Source organism: Salmo salar, chromosome ssa02 (assembly GCF_905237065.1).
Source record: "Salmo salar chromosome ssa02, Ssal_v3.1, whole genome shotgun sequence".
NCBI lineage: Eukaryota > Metazoa > Chordata > Actinopteri > Salmoniformes > Salmonidae > Salmo > Salmo salar.
In genome coordinates, this window is record NC_059443.1 from 9289575 (window position 1) to 9309356 (window position 19782).

At 40.3% G+C, this 19782-nt stretch overlaps 2 protein-coding genes and 1 long non-coding RNA gene across 6 annotated transcripts in view; 1 reads left to right on the forward strand and 2 right to left on the reverse strand.

Moving 5' to 3' along the window:
• LOC106597023 (juxtaposed with another zinc finger protein 1) overlaps positions 1-4833 on the reverse strand; it is a 44899-nt gene extending 40066 nt beyond the window's left edge. The window contains exon 1 of the mRNA XM_045697195.1: positions 4309-4833. Coding sequence (XP_045553151.1) covers positions 4309-4423 — 115 coding nt within the window. The 5' untranslated portion in view covers positions 4424-4833. The remainder of the gene's footprint in view (positions 1-4308) is intronic.
• Positions 3861-6887, forward strand: LOC123727815 (uncharacterized). Its single transcript, XR_006759742.1, has 2 exons — positions 3861-4132; positions 6502-6887. It is a non-coding gene; the product is annotated as an uncharacterized lncRNA (long non-coding RNA).
• LOC106597336 (synaptonemal complex protein 1) lies at positions 5979-18966 on the reverse strand. 4 transcript variants are annotated; one of them, XM_045697182.1, is made up of 35 exons: positions 18857-18966; positions 18384-18519; positions 18207-18291; positions 17904-17947; positions 14812-14976; positions 14622-14689; positions 14460-14533; positions 14289-14347; positions 14072-14138; positions 13873-13946; positions 13610-13718; positions 11987-12081; positions 11606-11790; positions 11440-11507; positions 11224-11285; positions 10990-11106; positions 10766-10870; positions 10534-10637; positions 10317-10434; positions 10133-10203; positions 9941-10022; positions 9303-9365; positions 9161-9223; positions 8990-9052; positions 8785-8901; positions 8596-8706; positions 8386-8478; positions 8203-8277; positions 8036-8113; positions 7763-7942; positions 7556-7630; positions 7342-7410; positions 7090-7197; positions 6797-6886; positions 5979-6598 (listed from the first exon to the last, which is right to left on the reverse strand). In XM_045697182.1, the coding sequence occupies exons 2-35, from the start codon at positions 18516-18518 to the stop codon at positions 6458-6460; spliced, it is 3213 nt and encodes a 1070-aa protein (XP_045553138.1). In that variant the 5' UTR covers position 18519; positions 18857-18966; the 3' UTR covers positions 5979-6457. The 4 variants fall into 4 exon arrangements, with proteins under 4 accessions (XP_045553138.1, XP_045553139.1, XP_045553137.1 ...); XM_045697183.1 differs by having other exon boundaries at positions 7763-7876; positions 18837-18946; XM_045697181.1 differs by having other exon boundaries at positions 18837-18946.
• Between the last annotated feature and the right edge of the window lie 816 nt (positions 18967-19782).

Sequence of the window (19782 nt, forward strand, 5' to 3'; positions counted from 1 at the left end):
GGCATTCTGAAAGTATTCAGACCCCTTCCATTTTTCCACATTTTGTTACTTTACAGCCTTATTCTAAAGTGTATTAAATATGTTTTCCTCATCGATCTACACACAATACCACATAATGAAAAAGCAAAAACAGGTTTAGAAATGTTTGCAAATGTATTCAAAATAAACTGAAACACCTTATTTACGTAAGTATTCAGACCGTTTGCGATAAGAATTAAAATTGAGATCAGGTGCATCCTGTTTCCATTGATCATGTTTGAGATTTTTCTACAACTTGATTGGACTCCACCTGTGGTAAATTCAATTGATTGGACATGATTTGGAAAGGCACACACCTGTCTATATAAGGTCCCACAGTTGACAGTTCATGTCAGAGCAAAAAAAACAACCATGAGGTTGAAGGAATTGTCCATAGAGCTCCGAGACAGGATTGTGTCGAGGCACAGATCTGGGGAAGGGACCAAAACATTTCTGCAGCATTGAAGGTCCCCAAGAACACAGTGGCCTCCATCATTCTTAAATGGAAGAAGTTTGGAACCACCAAGACTCTTCCTAGAGCTGGCCACCAGACAAACGGAGCAATCGGGGGAGAAGGGCCTTGGTCAGGGAGTTGACCAAGAATCCAATGGTGACTGACAGAGATCCGTAGTTCCTCTGTGGAGATGGGAGAACCTTCCAAAAGGACAACCATCTCTGCAGCACTCCACCGATCAGGCCTTTATGGTAGAGTGGCCAGACGGAAGCCACTCCTCAGTAAAAGGCACATGACAACTCGCTTGGAGTTTGCCAAAAGGCACCTAAAGGACTCTGACCATGAGAAACAAGATTCTCTGGTCTGATGAAACCAAGATTGAACTCTTTGGCCTGAATACCAAGCGTCACATATGAAAGAAACCTGGCACCATCCCTACCGTGAAGCATGGTGGTGGCAGCATCATCATGCTGTGGGGATGTTTTTCAGAGGCAGGGACTGGGAGACTAGGCAGGATTGAGGGAAAGATTTTATTTTTATTTAATTGAACCTTTATTTAACTAGGCAAGTCAGTTAAGAACAAATTCTTATTTACAATGACGGTCTACCCCTGCCAAACCTTGACGACGCTGGGCCAATTGTACGCCGCCCTGTGGGACTACCAATCACGGCCGGATGTGATGCAGCCTGGATTCGAACCAGGGACTACGCCTCTTGCACTGAGAATGCAGTGCCTTTGACCGCTGTGCCACTTGGGAACCCAAAGATGAACGGAGCAAAGTACAGAGAGATCCTTGATGAAGTCCTGAGTGCTCTCAAGCAGGTTCTCAGACTGGGGTGAAGGTTCACCTTGCAACAGGACAATGACCTTAAGCACACGTCCAAGACAACGCAGGAGTGGCTTCGGGACAAGACCCAATGTCCTTGAGTGGCCCAGACAGAGCCTGGACTTGAACCTGATCGAACATCTCTGGAGATGGCTGTGCAGCGACGCTCCCCATCCAACCTGACACAGCTTGAGAGGATCTGGAGAGAAGAATGGGAGAAACTCCCCAAATGCAGGTGTGTCAAGCTTATAGTGTCATACCCAAGAACACTCGAGGTTGTATTCGCTACCAAAGTAAAGGGTCTGAAGACTTATGTAAATGTGATGTTTGTTTTTGGTTTTTAATACATCTGCAAAAATGTATTAGATTGATGAGGGAAAAAAACGACTTAATCATTTTTAGAATAAGGCTTTAAAGTAACAAAATGTGGAATAAGTCAAGGGCCCTGAATACTTTCCGAATGCACTGGATCTCATGGTTTTGGTCTGGTCAAGGGGTTCTGTCTGGGTTCTGTGTGTCAAGGGGCTCTGTCTGGGGTTCTGTGTGTCAAGGGGTTCTGTCTGGGGTTCTGTGTGTCAAGGGGCTCTGTCTGGGGTTCTGTGTGTCAAGGGGTTCTGTCTGGGGTTCTGTGTGTCAAGGGGCTCTGTCTGGGGTTCTGTCTGGGGTTCTGTGTGTCAAGGGGCTCTGTCTGGGTTCTGTGTGTCAAGGGGCTCTGTCTGGGTTCTGTGTGTCAAGGGGCTCTGTCTGGGTTCTGTGTGTCAAGGGGCTCTGTCTGGGGTTCTGTCTGGGGTTCTGTGTGTCAAGGGGCTCTGTCTGGGGTTCTGTGTGTCAAGGGGCTCTGTCTGGGGTTCTGTGTGTCAAGGGGCTCTGTCTGGGGTTCTGTGTGTCAAGGGGCTCTGTCTGGGTTCTGTGTGTCAAGGGGCTCTGTCTGGGTTCTGTGTGTCAAGGGGCTCTGTCTGGGGTTCTGTGTGTCAAGGGGCTCTGTCTGGGGTTCTGTCTGGGGTTCTGTGTGTCAAGGGGCTCTGTCTGGGGTTCTGTGTGTCAAGGGGCTCTGTCTGGGTTCTGTGTGTCAAGGGGCTCTGTCTGGGGTTCTGTGTGTCAAGGGGCTCTGTCTGGGGTTCTGTCTGGGGTTCTGTCTGGGGTTCTGTGTGTCAAGGGGCTCTGTCTGGGGTTCTGTGTGTCAAGGGGCTCTGTCTGGGGTTCTGTGTGTCAAGGGGCTCTGTCTGGGGTTCTGTGTGTCAAGGGGCTCTGTCTGGGGTTCTGTGTGTCCCGTCTGGGGTTCTGTGTGTCAAGGGGCTCTGTCTGGGGTTCTGTCTGGGTTCTGTGTGTCAAGGGGCTCTGTCTGGGGTTCTGTCTGGGTTCTGTGTGTCAAGGGGCTCTGTCTGGGGTTCTGTGTGTCAAGGGGCTCTGTCTGGGGTTCAGCCAAGGGATACAATTGATTTTGGACCAGATTGTTTATCATTCTGGACTGGGGTGATATCATGGAGCTAAAAAGGCAACAAGACAGACTGCCTATATCTTGAGCCAGAATCCTGTCAGGCCTGACTGAATGCAGTGGTTGGTTGGAGTCTTTAGGAATGGTTGCCAGCTGATCAGAGACAGGCATCATGTTCACAATGATAGAAGCTTAATCAATATGGGAGGATCTTCTGTTACTGGGATCCTTGAGGGACAACATCATGTGTGAGAGAAGAGGTGGGGGCTTGGTGTGACCCACATCCAGGCTCATCAATATTCAGTAACTCTGTGCAGCACGACAAGACAAGACTCACGCCCACATCTCCCAGGGTGACTAACATTCACCTCCACTGTTCTGTACTCCTCTACTGTCTGCTGCACAACTGCATACTCTAGCAGTTTGTGTGAATGTGTGAGAGAGTGAGACTCACAAATTCTGAATGCAATTATAATGCATGAGTATAACATTGGAACTAAACTTAAATTGCACTGCGATCTGAGTCGCATGGCCATTGTAATCTCAAAGTAACAAGGAAGGCACCGTTAGCACAGTGTAAAAACAGTAATTGTCAACAAACTAACTAGTTACCAAGGAGCTTGATCTTCAATTAGGTTTATTTAAAGCTACTCAAGTTGTCAACAATGGTTCGTTCTCAGTGGTGTAAAGTACTCAAGTAAAAATACTTTAAAGTACTACTTATGTAGATTTTGGGGCTATCTGTACTTTACTATTTATATTTGTGACAACTGTTACTTCACTACATTCCTAAAGAAAATTTAATTTTTACTCCATACATTTTCCCTGACACCCAAAAGTACTTAACCTTTTGAATGCTTAGCAGGACAGAAAAATTCACGCACTTTGATCTGGCAGACTCCCTAAAAACACATTCTTCGTTAGTAAATTACGTCGGAGTGTGCCCCTGGCTAGCCGTAAATAAATAAAAAAACAAGAAAATGGTGCCGTCTGGTTTGCTTAATAAGGAATTTGAAATGATTTACATTTTTACTCTTGATACTTAAGTACACATAAAACCAAATACTTTTACTAAAGTAGTATTTTACTGGGTGACTCACTTTTACTTGAGTCATGTTCTACTAATGTATCTTTACTTTTACTTAAGTATAACAATGTAGTATTTTTTCACCACTGTTCGTTCTATCATTGCGCTGCCTAGATGCAGTATCTAGCAAGTGTTTGCAACGTAGCTTGCCTAGGCCTAGTGCTGCAAACAGACAGGGCTGCAAATGGCAATATCTCAACACGGTTCCGTGCTTAAACGTTGAATGCATTGACCTACTGGCGCTCCCGAAGTGCGAGATGGTTCCTAATCGTGCAGTTTGTTGCTATACATTGCAATGCTATAGCGTGACAGTAAGTAAACAAAATGTAAAGACAAACGTCCCATCAATACCACACCTAACAACAGCGCTGTCAGACGCAGGAAGTAGCTATAGCTAGCTAACTGGTTCGAGCTAGCTCTAGACAGGGCAATTGCAGAAGTGGAGTAAGCAGATTGACTGTTTCTGTTTGGTTCGTTCAATGCTTACCGATGTGGTTATCCTCAATGTGCACGATGAGTTCAGCCAACGATTCGAAGTGGAGTCCGCAACCACCGAACCTACAAATGTTAGAGAAGAAGGAGGCAGCGGCGATGCCAGTCATGGTCTAAGCTACCTGTACATTGAATATGTGGGCCAGTGAGGGGAGTCAGCTACAGACACCAGCAGGCAGCGGCGCTAGCAGCTGGAGCATAAGCAAGGGGTGGGAGAGTGGAGCGAGAAAGGGCAGAGGGGATATGTTCACGTGCTAGTCGGAACTAGGAAACTCGGAAATTTCGATTTGCAAATTTGTTGAACGCGGCACGTGAATAACTACAACCAGTTAGCAAGTCGAACATTTCCGAGTTTAGAATAGCACTTGCGGCAATAGGGCTAGTGGGGCGGCAGGTATTCTAGTGGTTAGAGCGTTGGACCAGTAACCGAAAGGTTGCTAGATCGAATCCTCGAGCTGACAAGGTAAAAATCTACCGTTCTGCCCATAGGGAAAGTTAACCCATGGTTCCTAGGCCGTCATTGTAAATAAAATGCCTAGTAAAATAAAACAATTCGATGAAAAATAGGGACAGTGACAATATCATTGCCTGTTGAGCACCCCTTAGATAACACACTTTATAATCAACGTCAAGAATATACTTGACGTAATATTGTGAATTGTAGGCCAGAACAGTAGGAAACACATTTTAAAAACACCATACCTGTTTGAATTATGTGATAGGGTAGTAGGAACCTTACTTTTTGTCATTGTTTCCCCTGGGATCCTAATTAGGGAGGGTCACATTAAAAGGTTTAAAACGGGTGTATTAGTCGGCGGGAGAATATTACCATGAGTAAATACAAATAAATGACTAACAAATTGAAGCATCATTTTATTTGGTGGTAATATAAATAACAATACGTCATACAATGTTGCCAAACGCAATATACGCTAAAAGTATGTGGACACCTGCTTGTGGAACATCTCATTATAAAATCATGGACATTAATATGGATTTGGTCCCCCTTTTGCTGCTATATCAGTCTTCACTCTTCTGGGAAGTCTTTCCACTCGATGTTGGAACATTGCTGCAGGAACGTACTTCCATTCAGCCACAAGAGCATTAGTGAGGTCGGACACTGATGTTGGGCGATTAGGCCTGGCTCAGTCAGCATTCCAATTTATCCCAAAGGTGTTCAATGGGGTTGAGGTCAGGGCTCTGTGCAGGCCAGTCATGTTCTAACACATCGATCTTGACAAATCATTTCTGTATGGACCTCGCTTTGTGCACAGGGGCATTGTCCTGCTGAAACGGGAAAGGGCCTTCCCCAAACTATTGCCACAAAGTTGGAAGCACAGAATCTTCTAGAATGTCATTGTATGCTATAGCGTTAAGATTTCCCTTCATTGGAACTAAGGGGCCTAGCCTGAACCATGAAAAACAGCCCCATACCATTATTCCTCCTTAACCAAACTTTAGTCGGTACTATGCATTTAGGCAGGTAGCATTCTCCTGGCATCCACCAAACCCAGATTTGTCCATCGGACTGCATTGCGTTTGGTGATCTTAGGCTTGTGTGAGGCTGCTCGGCAATGGAAACCCATTTCATGAAACTCCCGACGAAAAGTTATTGTGCTGAAGTGGCTTCCAGAGGCAGTTTGAAAGTCGGTAGTGAGTGTTGCAAACGAGGACAGGCAATTTTTACGCGCTTCAGCACTTGGCGGTAGCCAAATCTACTAATTTGAAGGGGTGTCCACATACATTTGTATATATAGTGTATAGGTTCATAAAAACCTCACAAGCAAAATTAATAATGTTACAAACAAATAAATTCAATTTCATAAAAACATTAACTTATTCATGCTGATAGACTCAAAGGAGGCAAGTTTGCGCAAAACAAGCATTTGACATATTTTGCCATGAATAATGTGAGTAAAGTTGCTAAACAGTAACAACAAAACAATATAACATACTTGGTTCATTTCAAATTTGTTTGACTTGCATTTGAAATTCCTATTTCGGTCAACAGCTTTCCCAGCATCAGACAACTATAGACATGAATGAACTTGAGAGCAGTGGTGTAATGAAAATAGCATAGACCGTTTTCAGATTTGTCAGACACACAGAAAACAGTCTATCTTGAAAAGCACAGCACTTGCTTCTTATGAAAAGATCTTTTCAACTGTTTTTTTCTTCTTCTTTTCAGCACCAGTGACAGATGTCCAACCAGCATCCCGCATCCTTTTCATTGCAGCGAGCTTTAAAGTACTCCCAGGTGATTTCTGAATGGCAGGGCTCTGGATCTGAAACATTAGACTAATACTGACGTGGACATCACAGCATTAACTACTTTTCAGTTACAGACTATATTTTACAAGTTGCAGAGTATAGACTATACCATACAATGCAATATGGTATTTCACAACTTATTTCATAATGCAGAGGGTGTACTGCCAAGTAAGTCAAGTATTTGGTGTTAATGTAAGGCTGGCTCATTCTACCTTCCTGAATATGTCCACTTTTTGATTCTGTGCTGCTGGGACACTTGGCTGCAGGCGGCTCTTGAATGGATCAGTTGCAACTGCAATGCTCTGCCATTATACGAACCAGAAAGACCCAAGTTAGATGATGTGATATGTAAAGCTAAATTATTTCCACAATTAAATGTGCATGTGCACACTATACAGCTTGCATATAAAGTTATGATAATAAATCCTGAGTTTAAACAAATCCAATGTTTTAGGTCTATCCAAGTTCAAGCAGTGTGTTCATTAAATCTTGAAGCGTTATTTACCAATAAATCATTATGTTCCGAGCTGTCAGACTTGGGGTCAAGCTCCAGGGTGCTTTTCCCCCAGGGCACAGACTTCCCAGTGGATGGAGGAGTTCTGATTCTGTAAGACTGTAGAGAAAATCACTCAATCACTCACAAAGAAATTGGATGGAGAGAATCCTCTGGGGGAATGGCTCACATATCATGGTCAATAAATAAAAACACAGTTAATGAATACTAAACATAAAAAAATCTATCAACATACTCCAATACCTTTATCCGTGGTGTTGCACTAACTATACTGGTGGAGCTCCAAGATGGAGTTCTGAGAGCTTCGGTTTCCTTTGACGCATCAAACATACAATACCACGTCAGTTCATCTAATCAATTCTACAGTGATCATACAACATACAGATCATTTATTATTGAATAGCGTAACTTATGCATTATGAATACAACACATAAAATAATCAACCAATTCCAATACCTTCATTCGTGGTGTTGCTGCAACTCTAGTCATGGAGCTCCAAGATGGAGTTTTTGGGGCTTCGTTTTCCATTTCCTTTGACACATCAACACTATCAGTTCATCTAAGGTATTATACAGTGATGATGCACATGGATGTAGTGGAGAAACATTTCAGAAAATGTTTGACCCGAACAGAATCATTTTTAAGAAGTTCATGATCACTTACATTAATGTTTGGAGTCACAACAACTATTTTCTCTGAGGTTTGGGATGGGGTTACAGAGGCTTTCAGAGTTTTTGTCTTTCTCTGACTGTCTTTTGCCAAACGGAACACAGGCATCTTGGCGGAGGAGGACATTTTGGGGGTTTCAGAACACCTAACTTCTTTGGACTTTGGCTCAGGCAGCTAATTTGTAAATATAAAATTTTTTAAATAACCATTTTTGTCAGACACTTTTAAACACAAACTGTTGTAATGCTCTGATATCTGAATATCTACCTGTTCATCCTGTGTCTCAAGCTGCCTGCTCATTTTCTTTTCTTTTTTCAGGTCTGTAATCTCTTGTAGTAAGCTTTCCTACAACCCAACATGACATCATGACTGAGTAAATAGACAACATTTGTCACTTGACACAGCTTTGTCAGCATGGGACATGACACACTTACCCTCTCGTTCATTTCTTTCTTTAGTTGTTCCTTCAAACGGTCATTCTCAATCTTCTGCTGTGACAGCGCCAATTCCTGAGGAAAAATCAGAAAAATATCCAAGAAGCAGAGGTATAACACTCTACTGAAATGCTCCCAGTTAATCCGATCTCATGTGTATTTCTCTACTATATTGTAGCATACCAGTGATGTTCTATTAGCAGTTGCCTCCTTGTCTTTCCTCTTCTTCTCATCAAGCTCTGCATCTTTCTCGTCAACCATTTTGTCATACTGGTTCTGATACCAACAGAGAACTAAATGTTAACAAACACACATGGATAACATTTCATACAACATGCAAGATGGCAGCGGTGTTGGTGTAATCTGCGGATATTGACCTAAAGATAACTTTACCTTGTGCTTTTCCATCAAGGCAACCATGTCTGCTATCTTGTTCTGACATTTGATTTCAGTATCTTCCTTACTCTTGACGGCATCTGTTGCTGCAAGATGTAGCTTTTGCACCTGCAGGGATCAAGATGTGCAGCAAGTATGTTGCCACATCTACCAGAATGTACCATATTATTAACTTCCAATAAGCACCTTTTTCTGAAGCTCTGCCTCAGATGTTGATTTGGTTCCAAGGTCATCAAGCAAACTTTTACATTCCTCTTCATTTGATCGTTGAACATTTTCTGACTCCTCTTTCAATTTGTTTATCTGTAATGGATGAAAAACCATGTTGCATCACAACTGAATTACAATGTTGCACTTGTCTTGTAAATTACCATTTAAAGCCACACGGTACCTCATTTTCAAGTTCACTGGATTTTGCTGTCTCAATTGCAATTTGTTTCTTCAACGTTTTGTTCTGAGAACAAACAAGTAAATGAAAAACAGTTTATAGAAAGCTGAACAGTTTATATTACTGTATAATTCATTTGTCATTTTATAGTCGATTTTTTTAGTCAACACAAACCTCTTTTTGGTATTCGTCCTGGACTTTAGTTTTACTCTCTAATTTTATCTTCAGGTTGGACAGCTAGAGAGAAAAAGCTAAGTGTTTGATAAGATAATTAAAGACAAAATAATCCCAGTGTAGACATGACTTTGATAATCACCTTTGACTCCACTGCTTTCATTTGTTTATCTTTCTTTGAGAGCTCAGCCTGCAGATCTCCACACTATAGGAATGAAGTCAAACAGAAAATAGTTAACTTTATTTACTATCACTCATCAGTGTGAATATAGAACAAAACAGACGTGCATTTAGATTTGGACATTTACAGTACTTGGCCATATCATTTATTTGAAAAACAGTGTTAAACTGACATCATGTTGAAAGTTCCAATACAGACGTTTTATCTCAATATCAAATATTTTCTAGGTAACAATTAAGTACCTTACTGTGATTGTTTTAAAATAAAATGGTCAAAAAATAAACAAAAATAACTTCTTAGCAAAGAGCAATTTCTCAAGCAAGAATTTAGCTAGGACTATCTGGGAGTGGTTTGAGTAGGGAGGGGGAAACTGAAAACTAGCTGTTATTGGCAGAGAGGTTTGGAAGACTCTTTCTTATTGGTCTATTAACTCATTTACCACATGGTGATGACATCAGGCAGGCCAAAACTCCATTCCACCAAAACATACAGAAATTTCAGGCGGTCTTTTCAACCTGCTTTTACACTAAAAGGGCATTATCATAATTTTCACAATTTCACAGTATTATTCCAACCTCATAGACAGTTGATTTGCTTACCCTTTCTTCAAGTTTCTTCTGCAGATTCTCAGTGTCTTGGCCTTGCTCTTCAACTTTGGCATTTAAGGATTTCAATTCCTCTCTACAGGAAAAAGGTGAATGATTTTGGGGAAAAAACTAATGTTGCTGCATGCAACATTGTATAATGACTATCATTACTAAAGATTTATAAACAATTAACTCTTAACTGACCGTAATTGGTGGTTTTCCTCTTGGAGTCTTTCAATTTCCTTCTTCATCTTCATCTCTTTTGCCTCGCTCTCCTGAATGACAAGAATATTCCCATTACAACACAATACCATGAATTATCAGCAAACTGCTAAATTATTCTGTATTACTCTATACAGACAGCATCACATGTTCAATTCATACAGACCTTCAGTTGTGCTACCAGAATGTTTGCCTCTGAGGATTCATTCTGAATCTGCTCCAGAATAGTCTTCTTCTCAAGCTGCAGCTGATTGAAACTTGCTAATAGCTCCTTATACTTCACCCTGGAGAATAATCCACAATCAGCATTATTTACAGAGACATGGAGAAAAACTATCCCTCAGGTTATTGAATACTTTATACTTGAACATCCAAGGACTCACTCATGCTGTACAATGTCTGTCTTTAGATTCTCTTTCTCCTTGATGGATTTTTCATCTCTTCTCATTGCAGCAGATAACTGCCCCTCAATCTCTTTTATTTTCCTCTGTGGGATACAACATATTAACAATTTCTTTCCTGGACTCATGTATGTACAGGTGTCAAACAAAACATTTAAACATAAATATGCATTGCCAATATTGTGCAAGGAAAATACAATTAATAGAATGAAACCTCAGTCATATTGGCTTTTTCTTTCAAGTCGTTTTGCATTGTTTCAGCATTTCCAAGAGCCTTTTCCAGTAAAATGTTTTCAGCAGACATGGTTTCCACTTTATTCTAGAAGGGTACAACATATTCCAATATTAAAAGATAATACGATTTATGCAAACAATATCCTTCTAAATAAGAAGCGCTATAAATGTATCCACACAACGATCATCTGAACATCATCTCACCTTAACTTGGTGAATTTCAGCATGTTTCCCCTCAAGCTCTGTGGTGAGTTCTGATGTTCTGGTCTCCACAACTTTAATTGTTTCCTCTAGTGACTGTATGGATTTATTTTTGACATCCTAAAGGCAAGAGTAAAATAATTGCTCTTTCATTAACCTCACCATGGACTAGGCATGACAGTTATGAGGGAAGTGCCAATTTGAGTCCACAAAACATAGGGGACATATAATCTTTACCAATTCATCTTCAAGGATTTGTAGCTGGCTGTCTTTCTTTTCTTTCTGTTCTTTGATCTCTCCTAGAAAACAAAACGTATATTTAATCTGGTTGCATACAAGCAAAAAAAAAATGTAAATGTTCGAAAAATAAAGCAATTGTAACAAGAAAGGGTGTGTGATACACCTTTTTTTAGCACAATCGCAAGTACGAGGCAAAGCCGAGCAATACTTTACCTAATTCAAGGTTTTTCCTGTCAAGTTCCTCTGTGACTGCCGTAAGCTTCAGTTCAAGTTCTTTTGCCCTGAGAAACAAGTTAACATTCAAAGTAATATAAGAATCTTGATGACCATTTTGGGGTTCACCAAACGGGTCAAAATAGTAACTTTATTCATTTCCCACCTCTGTATCTCAACTGTTAATGATGTCTGAAATTCCTGGGCTGTGGCCTGAATCTGTACAAGCTTGTCTGCTTGTTGATCTTTTATTTTGTTGAGCTCTTCCAAGCTTGAGTCTTTCTTGGCAATGACCTTTGCATTCTCCTCTTTGTTGCTCTCTAATGCTGTAGCAATAGCTTTTCTACTTTCCTATAGAGATTTAAAGTAACAATGCACTTTTCCATTGTCTCATTATGTACTGTCCACAGCCACATAAAGATAAATAACAACTTAGAATGTAAAATGACCAACATATGCCTCCTTGGAATATACATGATGAACTGCATAACTTGCATTTTAAATATAATTTTTATTAGCATATTGGAGTACAAAACAACATACTAACCTCACATTCTTCATTGAGCTGTTCTGCACTTTGCAGACTTTCTAACAAAGATTCTTGTTCTTGTTTGGAACATTGAAGGGCTTCCTGGTGTTGTTCTGTCAAAGGAAATAAGATGTTAATGTTCTTGTCGTAAAATATGATATTATATAGGAATAAGGAAGTTTCACTTCCAGTAAAATGGATGAAATGGATTTAAAAGTTCACCAAGACCTATTCGGATGGAATTCATTTTACTGAGCGTAATGTAAATTGTGCACAAGAACAAAACACCACATCCGTAATTTTAGTCCTGAATCTGCCATGGCAGGAGAGTAACAATTCCAGCCAGAATAACCATGGTCCTCTGATATTACTACTCTCGTTCTTATCGACATCACTGTGTTTTCCGTAACATTAGAGTTTGACAAGTATTGCTTGCAGTTTGAGCAAGAAAACATAGAACTGATTTGATCAATTGAAGCTTAAAACAAAGTGCTGCACATTACCATAAGTATGTGGACACCTGCACGTCAAACATCAAATTCCAAATTCCTTTGCTGCTATAAAAGCCTCCACTTTTCTGGGAAGGCTTTCTACTAGTGGTTGGAACATTGCTGCGGGGACTTGCTTCCATTCAGCCACAAGAGTAAGTGAGGTTGGGTACTGATGTTGGGCGATTAGGCCTGGCTCGCAGTCGGCGTTCCTATGCATCCCAAAGTTGCTTGATGGGGTTGAAGTCAAGGCTCTGTGCAGGCCAGTCAAGTTCTTCCACACCAATCTCGACAAACCATTTCTGTATGGACATTTGCTACATCCATTTTGAGATTTGTGAATTATCGATATGTAGCCATTGTTTCTTGAAGAATATAACTTATAAATGCCTCATGAGCTTAGTTCAACTGTCGTACCCCATCAGAAAATATAAGCTTGTTTTACTCTGTTTGTAAACAATGTAAATATAAACAAACACTATATAGCCTAAGAACATGGTTACAACTATAATGTTGATATCATGGATGCCCAGACTAAGCATCCATTGTTCTGTCTATCAATTTGAGAGTGGTTACACTTCTTTAACCCCATCCCTAAGCTTTTTACCAAAGCAGGGGCGGGAGAAGGCATTGTTAGTTTTTCAACTGCTGATTGTCTCTTTAAAGAAACCCTGGCTGTTGATGTAGTAGGCAGTAGATCAATAGAACACAAAGCATCCCGAGGTTAACTTTGTTGGACATGGCAAGTTCACTTTCGCATCTCAAGTGCAAATAGGTCTACTGTTCAGCAGCTCATATCAGCAGGATGTGGGGCATTTTTATTAGGAGCAACTTCTACGTGGACCTCTAAAATAATGATTTGGATCACACTTCCTCAATTTAAATATTATGAGGACACCTACAAATGTTGGCAGCCAAGCACGAGTTATCAATGTAGCCTACTATCTTGACATGACCTTTAAATATTTTCACACCTTGAATGAAGAAAAAAAATGAGTTATAGGAGGCAGTTTGGAAAAACATACTACGCAAATCATCCTCTGGAATAACGCACATGCTGGGGTAATAATTACATAACCAACGTCTCTAGTAATACTAGTCCTGTCCAAATAAGACCTAGGCCTAATCAATGAACAAAAAGTGGCCATCTTACGTGCTGCCTGTTGTAACCGTTTGCAACTCTCTTGTGTTTCATGGAGGTTGAGCAGGATGGTCTGAAGTTCTTTTTCTTTGTCCTTCATTTTCATCTGAAGTATCACAACCTGTAAGAGACATTTTCAGTTTGCATAGTCTACATACACAACGCCAAATACTGTTCATATTGTTTGTGACAACAATAGGTTTCCGAAAATGTGTGTATTAGGAACCACTCAGAGAGGGTGTCCTCTTCTCGTGTTCAGTCAGTTATAGACCAACCTCTTCTTCTTTCTTACTGAATTCTTTCTCAAACTTCTCCTTTAAAACGGCAAATTCTTCCAAATCCTCTTTGACTGTAAAATATTCACATCATTGGAGTTATTGTTCTCTTTTTATATACTGTGTAAAGTGCCTAGTGTTATGTTCACAACAACACAATACAACTGCATTGATGATGATATATTTCAAGTATACATACCTTTCAGCATTTCATGGCGGTCAGTTTCTGCTTGAATACGTAGACTTTCAAAGGCAGCATTCATCCTCTATAACAATTAATAAAAATGTTTTTACAAATATTCTTTTTCACTAGCATCATATAACTGACGCCATACATGCTGTATTAATGAAGATAACAAATCAATTATATCAATTATATTATTTTAATCAAAAGAACAGAAAATTATAATATTCACCTGAATAGTTTCACTGTTTTCCATGAACAAGTGATGGGTTTCCTCTCTTTCAGATTCAACTAAGAGAACATAGGTTGGTTTGAGGACAACGTAGACCACAGAATCTCATCATTTCGCATTCAAGCAACTAGCATGTACCCTTAGGCTGAGTAGTCGGCATGTTTTACTCACATAGATGGATTTTCTCAGCTGATCTTTCAAACGTATCCTTTAGTATATTACATAGGTTCCGTGTTGCATTGTTTCTGTTGGAAAAATAAACATTACAGAAAAAAGCAGAATGATGATGATACAATCTATAGTGACAGTTTCATGTTATAATCAAATACATACTTGTTCTGAAGATCATCATTCTCACTGATCTGATCCTCTAGTTTTATGCTGAGGCTTTCATTTCCGAACTAAAACATAAAGGAAAGGAAAAATAGGATATATAATAATAATAATTCTTTTTTTAAAGGACTTCAGCATTTTTTGCATTTTTTCAATATAGGCCTATACCTGTACATTTATTGGTACATACCTGCAATTCTTGAATGGCTTTACGTTGGGTTTCAATTGTTCTTTTGTTTTCTTGCAGCTTCCTGTCTTTTTGCACAGCCTCTGAGTCCACTTTGACTTTCCAATATTTTACTTTCTGAACTTCTTCAAACAGTTTTGAATACAGCTGACTGGGTTTGCAATTGGTCTAAGAAGATTTAGAAAACACATGTCAGAAATCTACAGCATAATCTATGCATAATCAGCGGAGGCTGGTGGGATGAGCTATAGGAGGACAGGCTCGTTGTAATGGCTGGAATGGAATAAATGGAATGGAGTCAAACATGTGGTTTCCATATGTTTGATACGTTCCATTTATTCCATTCCAGTCTTTACAATGAGCCCGTCCTCCTATAGCTATTTCCTCCAGTCTTCTCTGAATCACAGCCTATTATGTAAAACTAATGCTCCTAAGAATTGAGATAAAGGCTAAATTGAGATAAAGGCTAATTTGCTCATATGCGACTAATCTCGGTTAACCCAGAACTAAAGTCTAGCGTAATTGATCAGATGCTCAATTAAGTTCTGGGTAAAGAAGTGTTAAGAGAAGAGATAGAACGAGGAGCTCTACCCTCTCTCTTTGCAAGTTACGGGCAAATCTATGGGCCAAATGTCCCCTCCCCTTACGAAATTCGACACACCACACCAAATCTTGATTTTTCCAAATAACCGAACTAATGCTGCTCGCTATCTCCCGCATCCCGTTGTATCATGACAGACCTACGGTACCATTTATGTTTCCATAGTCTGTCCACCAGAGATTAACACTCAACTAATATTGGCTTGCTGGTGAGTTGTAGAATGTGGTATCTATCTAGGCCAGTGGTATTCAAACTCTTTCAGAAGGGACCCCATTTTTTTTTGCCAGAATTTCTGGTGAACCCACCCCTCCCCAAATCTGATGACACAACCTTAAAATCAGTCAATTTCAATGTTTACGTCAACAAATAACCTTAAATTCATTAAATGTTCATTTTTCTTATCAATGTATCTTTCCCAAAAACGTTTGTATGTTGTCCCATACAATAATTTGTACTCTTAATTTTTTGTTCCTCCCAAAATTATTATTATTAGAATTGGGGGGACCCTACTCCAATTCCCCCACGACCCTGACTTCGAATACCTCTGATCTAGGCTTCCAGTGCATTCAGAAAGTATTCAGACCCCTTGACTTTTCCCACATTTTGTTACGTTACAGCCTTATTCTAAAATGTATTTTTATTCCCTCATCTATCTACACACGATACCCCATAATGACAAAGCAAAAACAGGTTTGTAGAAATGTTTACAAATGTGTAAAAAAAACATTTTACATAAGTATTCAGACCCTTTATTTTGTTGAAGCATCTTTGTCAACGATTACTGCTTAGAGTCTTCTTGGGTATGACTCTACAAGCTTGGCACACCTGTATTTGGGGAGTTTCTCCCATTCTTCCCTGCAGATAATCTCAAGATCGGTCAGGTTGGATGGGGAGCGTCGCTGCACAGCTATTTTCAGGTCTCTCCAGAAATATTCGAATGGGTTCAAGTCCGTGCTCTGGCTGGGCCACTCAAGGACATTCAGAGACTTGTCCCAAAGCCACTCCTGAGTTCGTCTTGGCCGTGTGTTTAGGGTCATTGTCCTGTTGGAAGGTGAACCTTCACTAACTGAATGGTGAACTTACTAAATGACTGAGAGTTTGACTGTGTGATATTAGGTTGCTTCTTGTGTAAATATTTTCCGTCTGGATTTTAATGATTTTAATGATCTGAGGTCCTGAGCGCTCTGGAGCAGGTTTTCATCATGGATCTCTCTGTACATTGCTCCATTCATCTTTCCCTTGATCCTGACTAGTCTCCCAGTCCCTGCCGCTGAAAAACATCCCCACAGCATGATGCTGCCACCACCATGCTTCACCGTAGGGATGGTGCCAGGTTCCCTCCAGACGTGACGCTTGGCATTCAGGCCAAAGAGTTCAATCTTGGCTTCATTAGACCAGATAATCTTGTTTCTCATGGTCTGAAAGTCCTTCAGGCGCCTTTTGGAAAACTCCAAGTGGGCTGTCATGTGCCTTTTACTGAGGAGTGGCTTCTGTCTGGCCACTCTACCATAAAGGCCTGATCGGTGGAGTGCTGCAAAGATGGTTGTCGTTCTGGAAGGTTCTCCTATCGACACAGAGGAACTCTAGAGCTCTGTCAGAGTGACCCCGATTGCTCAGTTTGGTCGGGCGCCCAGCTCTGGGAAGAGTCTTGGTTGTTCCAAACTTCTTCCATTTAAGAATGATGGAGGCCACTGTGTTCTTGGGGACCTTCAATGCTGCAGAAATGTTTTGGTACCCTTCCCCAGATCTGTGCCTCGACACAATCCTGTCTCTGAGCTCTATGGACAATTCCTTTGACCTCATGGTTTGGTTTTTGTTCTGACATGCACTGTCAACTGTGAGACCTTATATAGACAGGTGTGTGCCTTTCCAAATCATGTCCAATCAATTGAATTTACCACATGTGGAGTCCAATCAAGTTGTAGAAACATCTCAAGGATGATCAATGTAAACAGGATGCACTGATCTCAATTTCGAGTCTCATAGCGAACGGTCTGAATACTTTGTAAATAAGGTATTTAAGTTTTTAATTCTTAATAAATTTGCAAAAAAATCTAAAAAGCTGTTTTCGCTTTGTCATTATGTGGTATTGTGTGGAGATTGATGAGGAAAAAGTTATTTAATACATTTTAGAAAAGGCTGTAACGTAACAAAATGTGGAAAAAGGGAAGGGGTCTGAATACTTTCCGAATGCACTGTATAGTGTGGCGTGCTACAGTTGACGTGACCATTGCGGCTTTTCAGAAATAAATGTTTGCAACATCCCAAGTGGTTTTCTAAAGACCCACTCTTGTTGATACTCATTGGTGTAATATAAACAGGTGAACGTATAGGGAAACTTCAGGAATCAAGGGGCTTGGCAAAGCAAACATCCCCCTCTGCTCTCTATAGCAGTTTTATTCCCCCACGTCCCACGCCATGTCCCACCAGCTCCAAGTCACATCACATACTATTATGTTTTTATCTGTGTTCACACCAAACTAAGTTTACTTACTTCTTCATTTTCCATTGGTGGCACAACTTTCATCTTGAATACATCTTTTGAGGGGAGAGAAAATCTATGAGAAAATAATTCTAACTCGAGATGCATGCGCAACTTATGATTTCGAATATATACATTTTGCATAAAACTGTAGGGACCGGTTTAGCCTATCCCTATTTCCTTGACTAAAAAGCACCTTCAATGGAGTATCTGGGTTTGACAAACCAGCCCTAAATGTTACAAATAATGTGAGATTTCTGAAATTAAAGTTCCATATGCATTGTTACAAGTATAATGCATATGGTAATAAAATACCTGATCTGGTGGGTTTTGTTGGCACAACCGTATTCATAGAGGGAAAAGGCATGTTTGACTCTTTGTCCAAACATTTATTATAACCCTAAGAAATGAAGTAGCACATCAGTGTAAAGTCATTCATATTGACAAAATACCAAACAATTGTATTTCAAACTAAACATAAAGCTGAGGTACCTGCTGCAAAGTTTGCATGAAACATCCCCCATCCTCCACTATTTCCTGTGGTTTGACAGTAGAAACCTGTCCTGGGATTGGGTTGACTCTAGGAGGCACCAACAGCTTGAAGTTGAATCCTCTCTCTCTCTCCATCCTAAAAACGAAATGGTAACGTCAATGTTAGCTAGCTATAGTAGCTCATTGTCAACAACACGCTATTGACATTTAGTAAAGTAGCAAGCATGGGCCTTTGGCATTTTTTTCTTCATAAAACCTTAGTTAGCAAACTGAAATGTCGTCACAACAGCAAACATCTAACGTTAGCTAATTTTAGCTAGCTACTGTCGCTAATGTCAGCTATGCTGTTGCGGTCGGAGACTGGCCACATTCACAAGAAAACTAAATATATTGCCCTAATATATTAAGCTAATTAATATCTATCTAATATCTAATTGTGAATTATTTGCTTACGTTAGCTAATAGCACGGTACCTGGCGATGAAGAAGACAGCCAACGGTTTTTGAGTTTTAATTCAACGGCTGAGCTCTACCGCAGGCACGGGCACATCTCTTCTAAACCAGCGCGTGGTAGGCCGTGATTTCCTCACTTTCCAAACCTAAAACACAAACGACTTCTCAACTTTATTCCATCCTAAACGACATTTTTAAATATCTAAAATACCTATATTTTGTGAGCGTGTGAGGAATGTAGCTATCAAACGGATACATTTGAAGAAATAGACAGTTGCATTATACCAGTAATTTATATGTATTTTATGGAAACATTGTAGACTAAGTTAGCCAATTAATTCAAGCAGTTATTGTATCCTTTGGCCACAGTAAATAACTACAAACCTGATCCAAAATAAATGACAGCATGTGTTCAGTTGTTTTATTTGTTTGTCATTGCATTTTCTTCCTCTTGAATATACAAACATTAAGAACATCTGCTCTTTCCATCACAGACGGACCAGGTTTGATGTTATTTGTTAAATCCATTTCAATCAGTGTAGATGAAGTGGAGGAGACAGGTTAAATAAGGATTTTTATGCCTTGAGACAATTCAGAGGTTAAATGGGCAAGACAAAAAAGGTAAGTGCCTTCCTTTGAACGGGGTATGGTGGTAGGTGTCAGGCGCACCGGTTTGTTGCAAGAACTGTAACGCTGCTGGGTTTTTCACGCTCAACAGTTTCCTGTGTGAATCAAGAATATTCCACCACACAAAGGACATCCAGCCAACTTGACACAGCTGTTTGAAGCATTGGAGTCAACATGGGCCAACATCCCTGTGGAACGCTTTGGACACCTTGTAGTGTCCATGCCCCGACGAATTAAGGATGTTCTGCGATGTTTGGTATACTCAGTGTGTTTTTAATTATATCATAATATCTCTCCTAGCTAATGAACACAATATCCCA

Coding starts and splice junctions, on each gene's coding strand:
- LOC106597336 (XM_045697182.1), bottom strand. CDS start 18,518: ATGGAGAGAGAGAGAGGATTCAACTTCAAGCTGTTGGTGCCTCCTAGA. Junction 10,435..10,533: donor ACAGACATTGTACAGCATGA/GTGAGTCCTTGG, acceptor ATTATTCTCCAG/GGTGAAGTATAAGGAGCTAT. Junction 6,887..7,089: donor CGGAACATAATGATTTATTG/GTAAATAACGCT, acceptor GTATAATGGCAG/AGCATTGCAGTTGCAACTGA.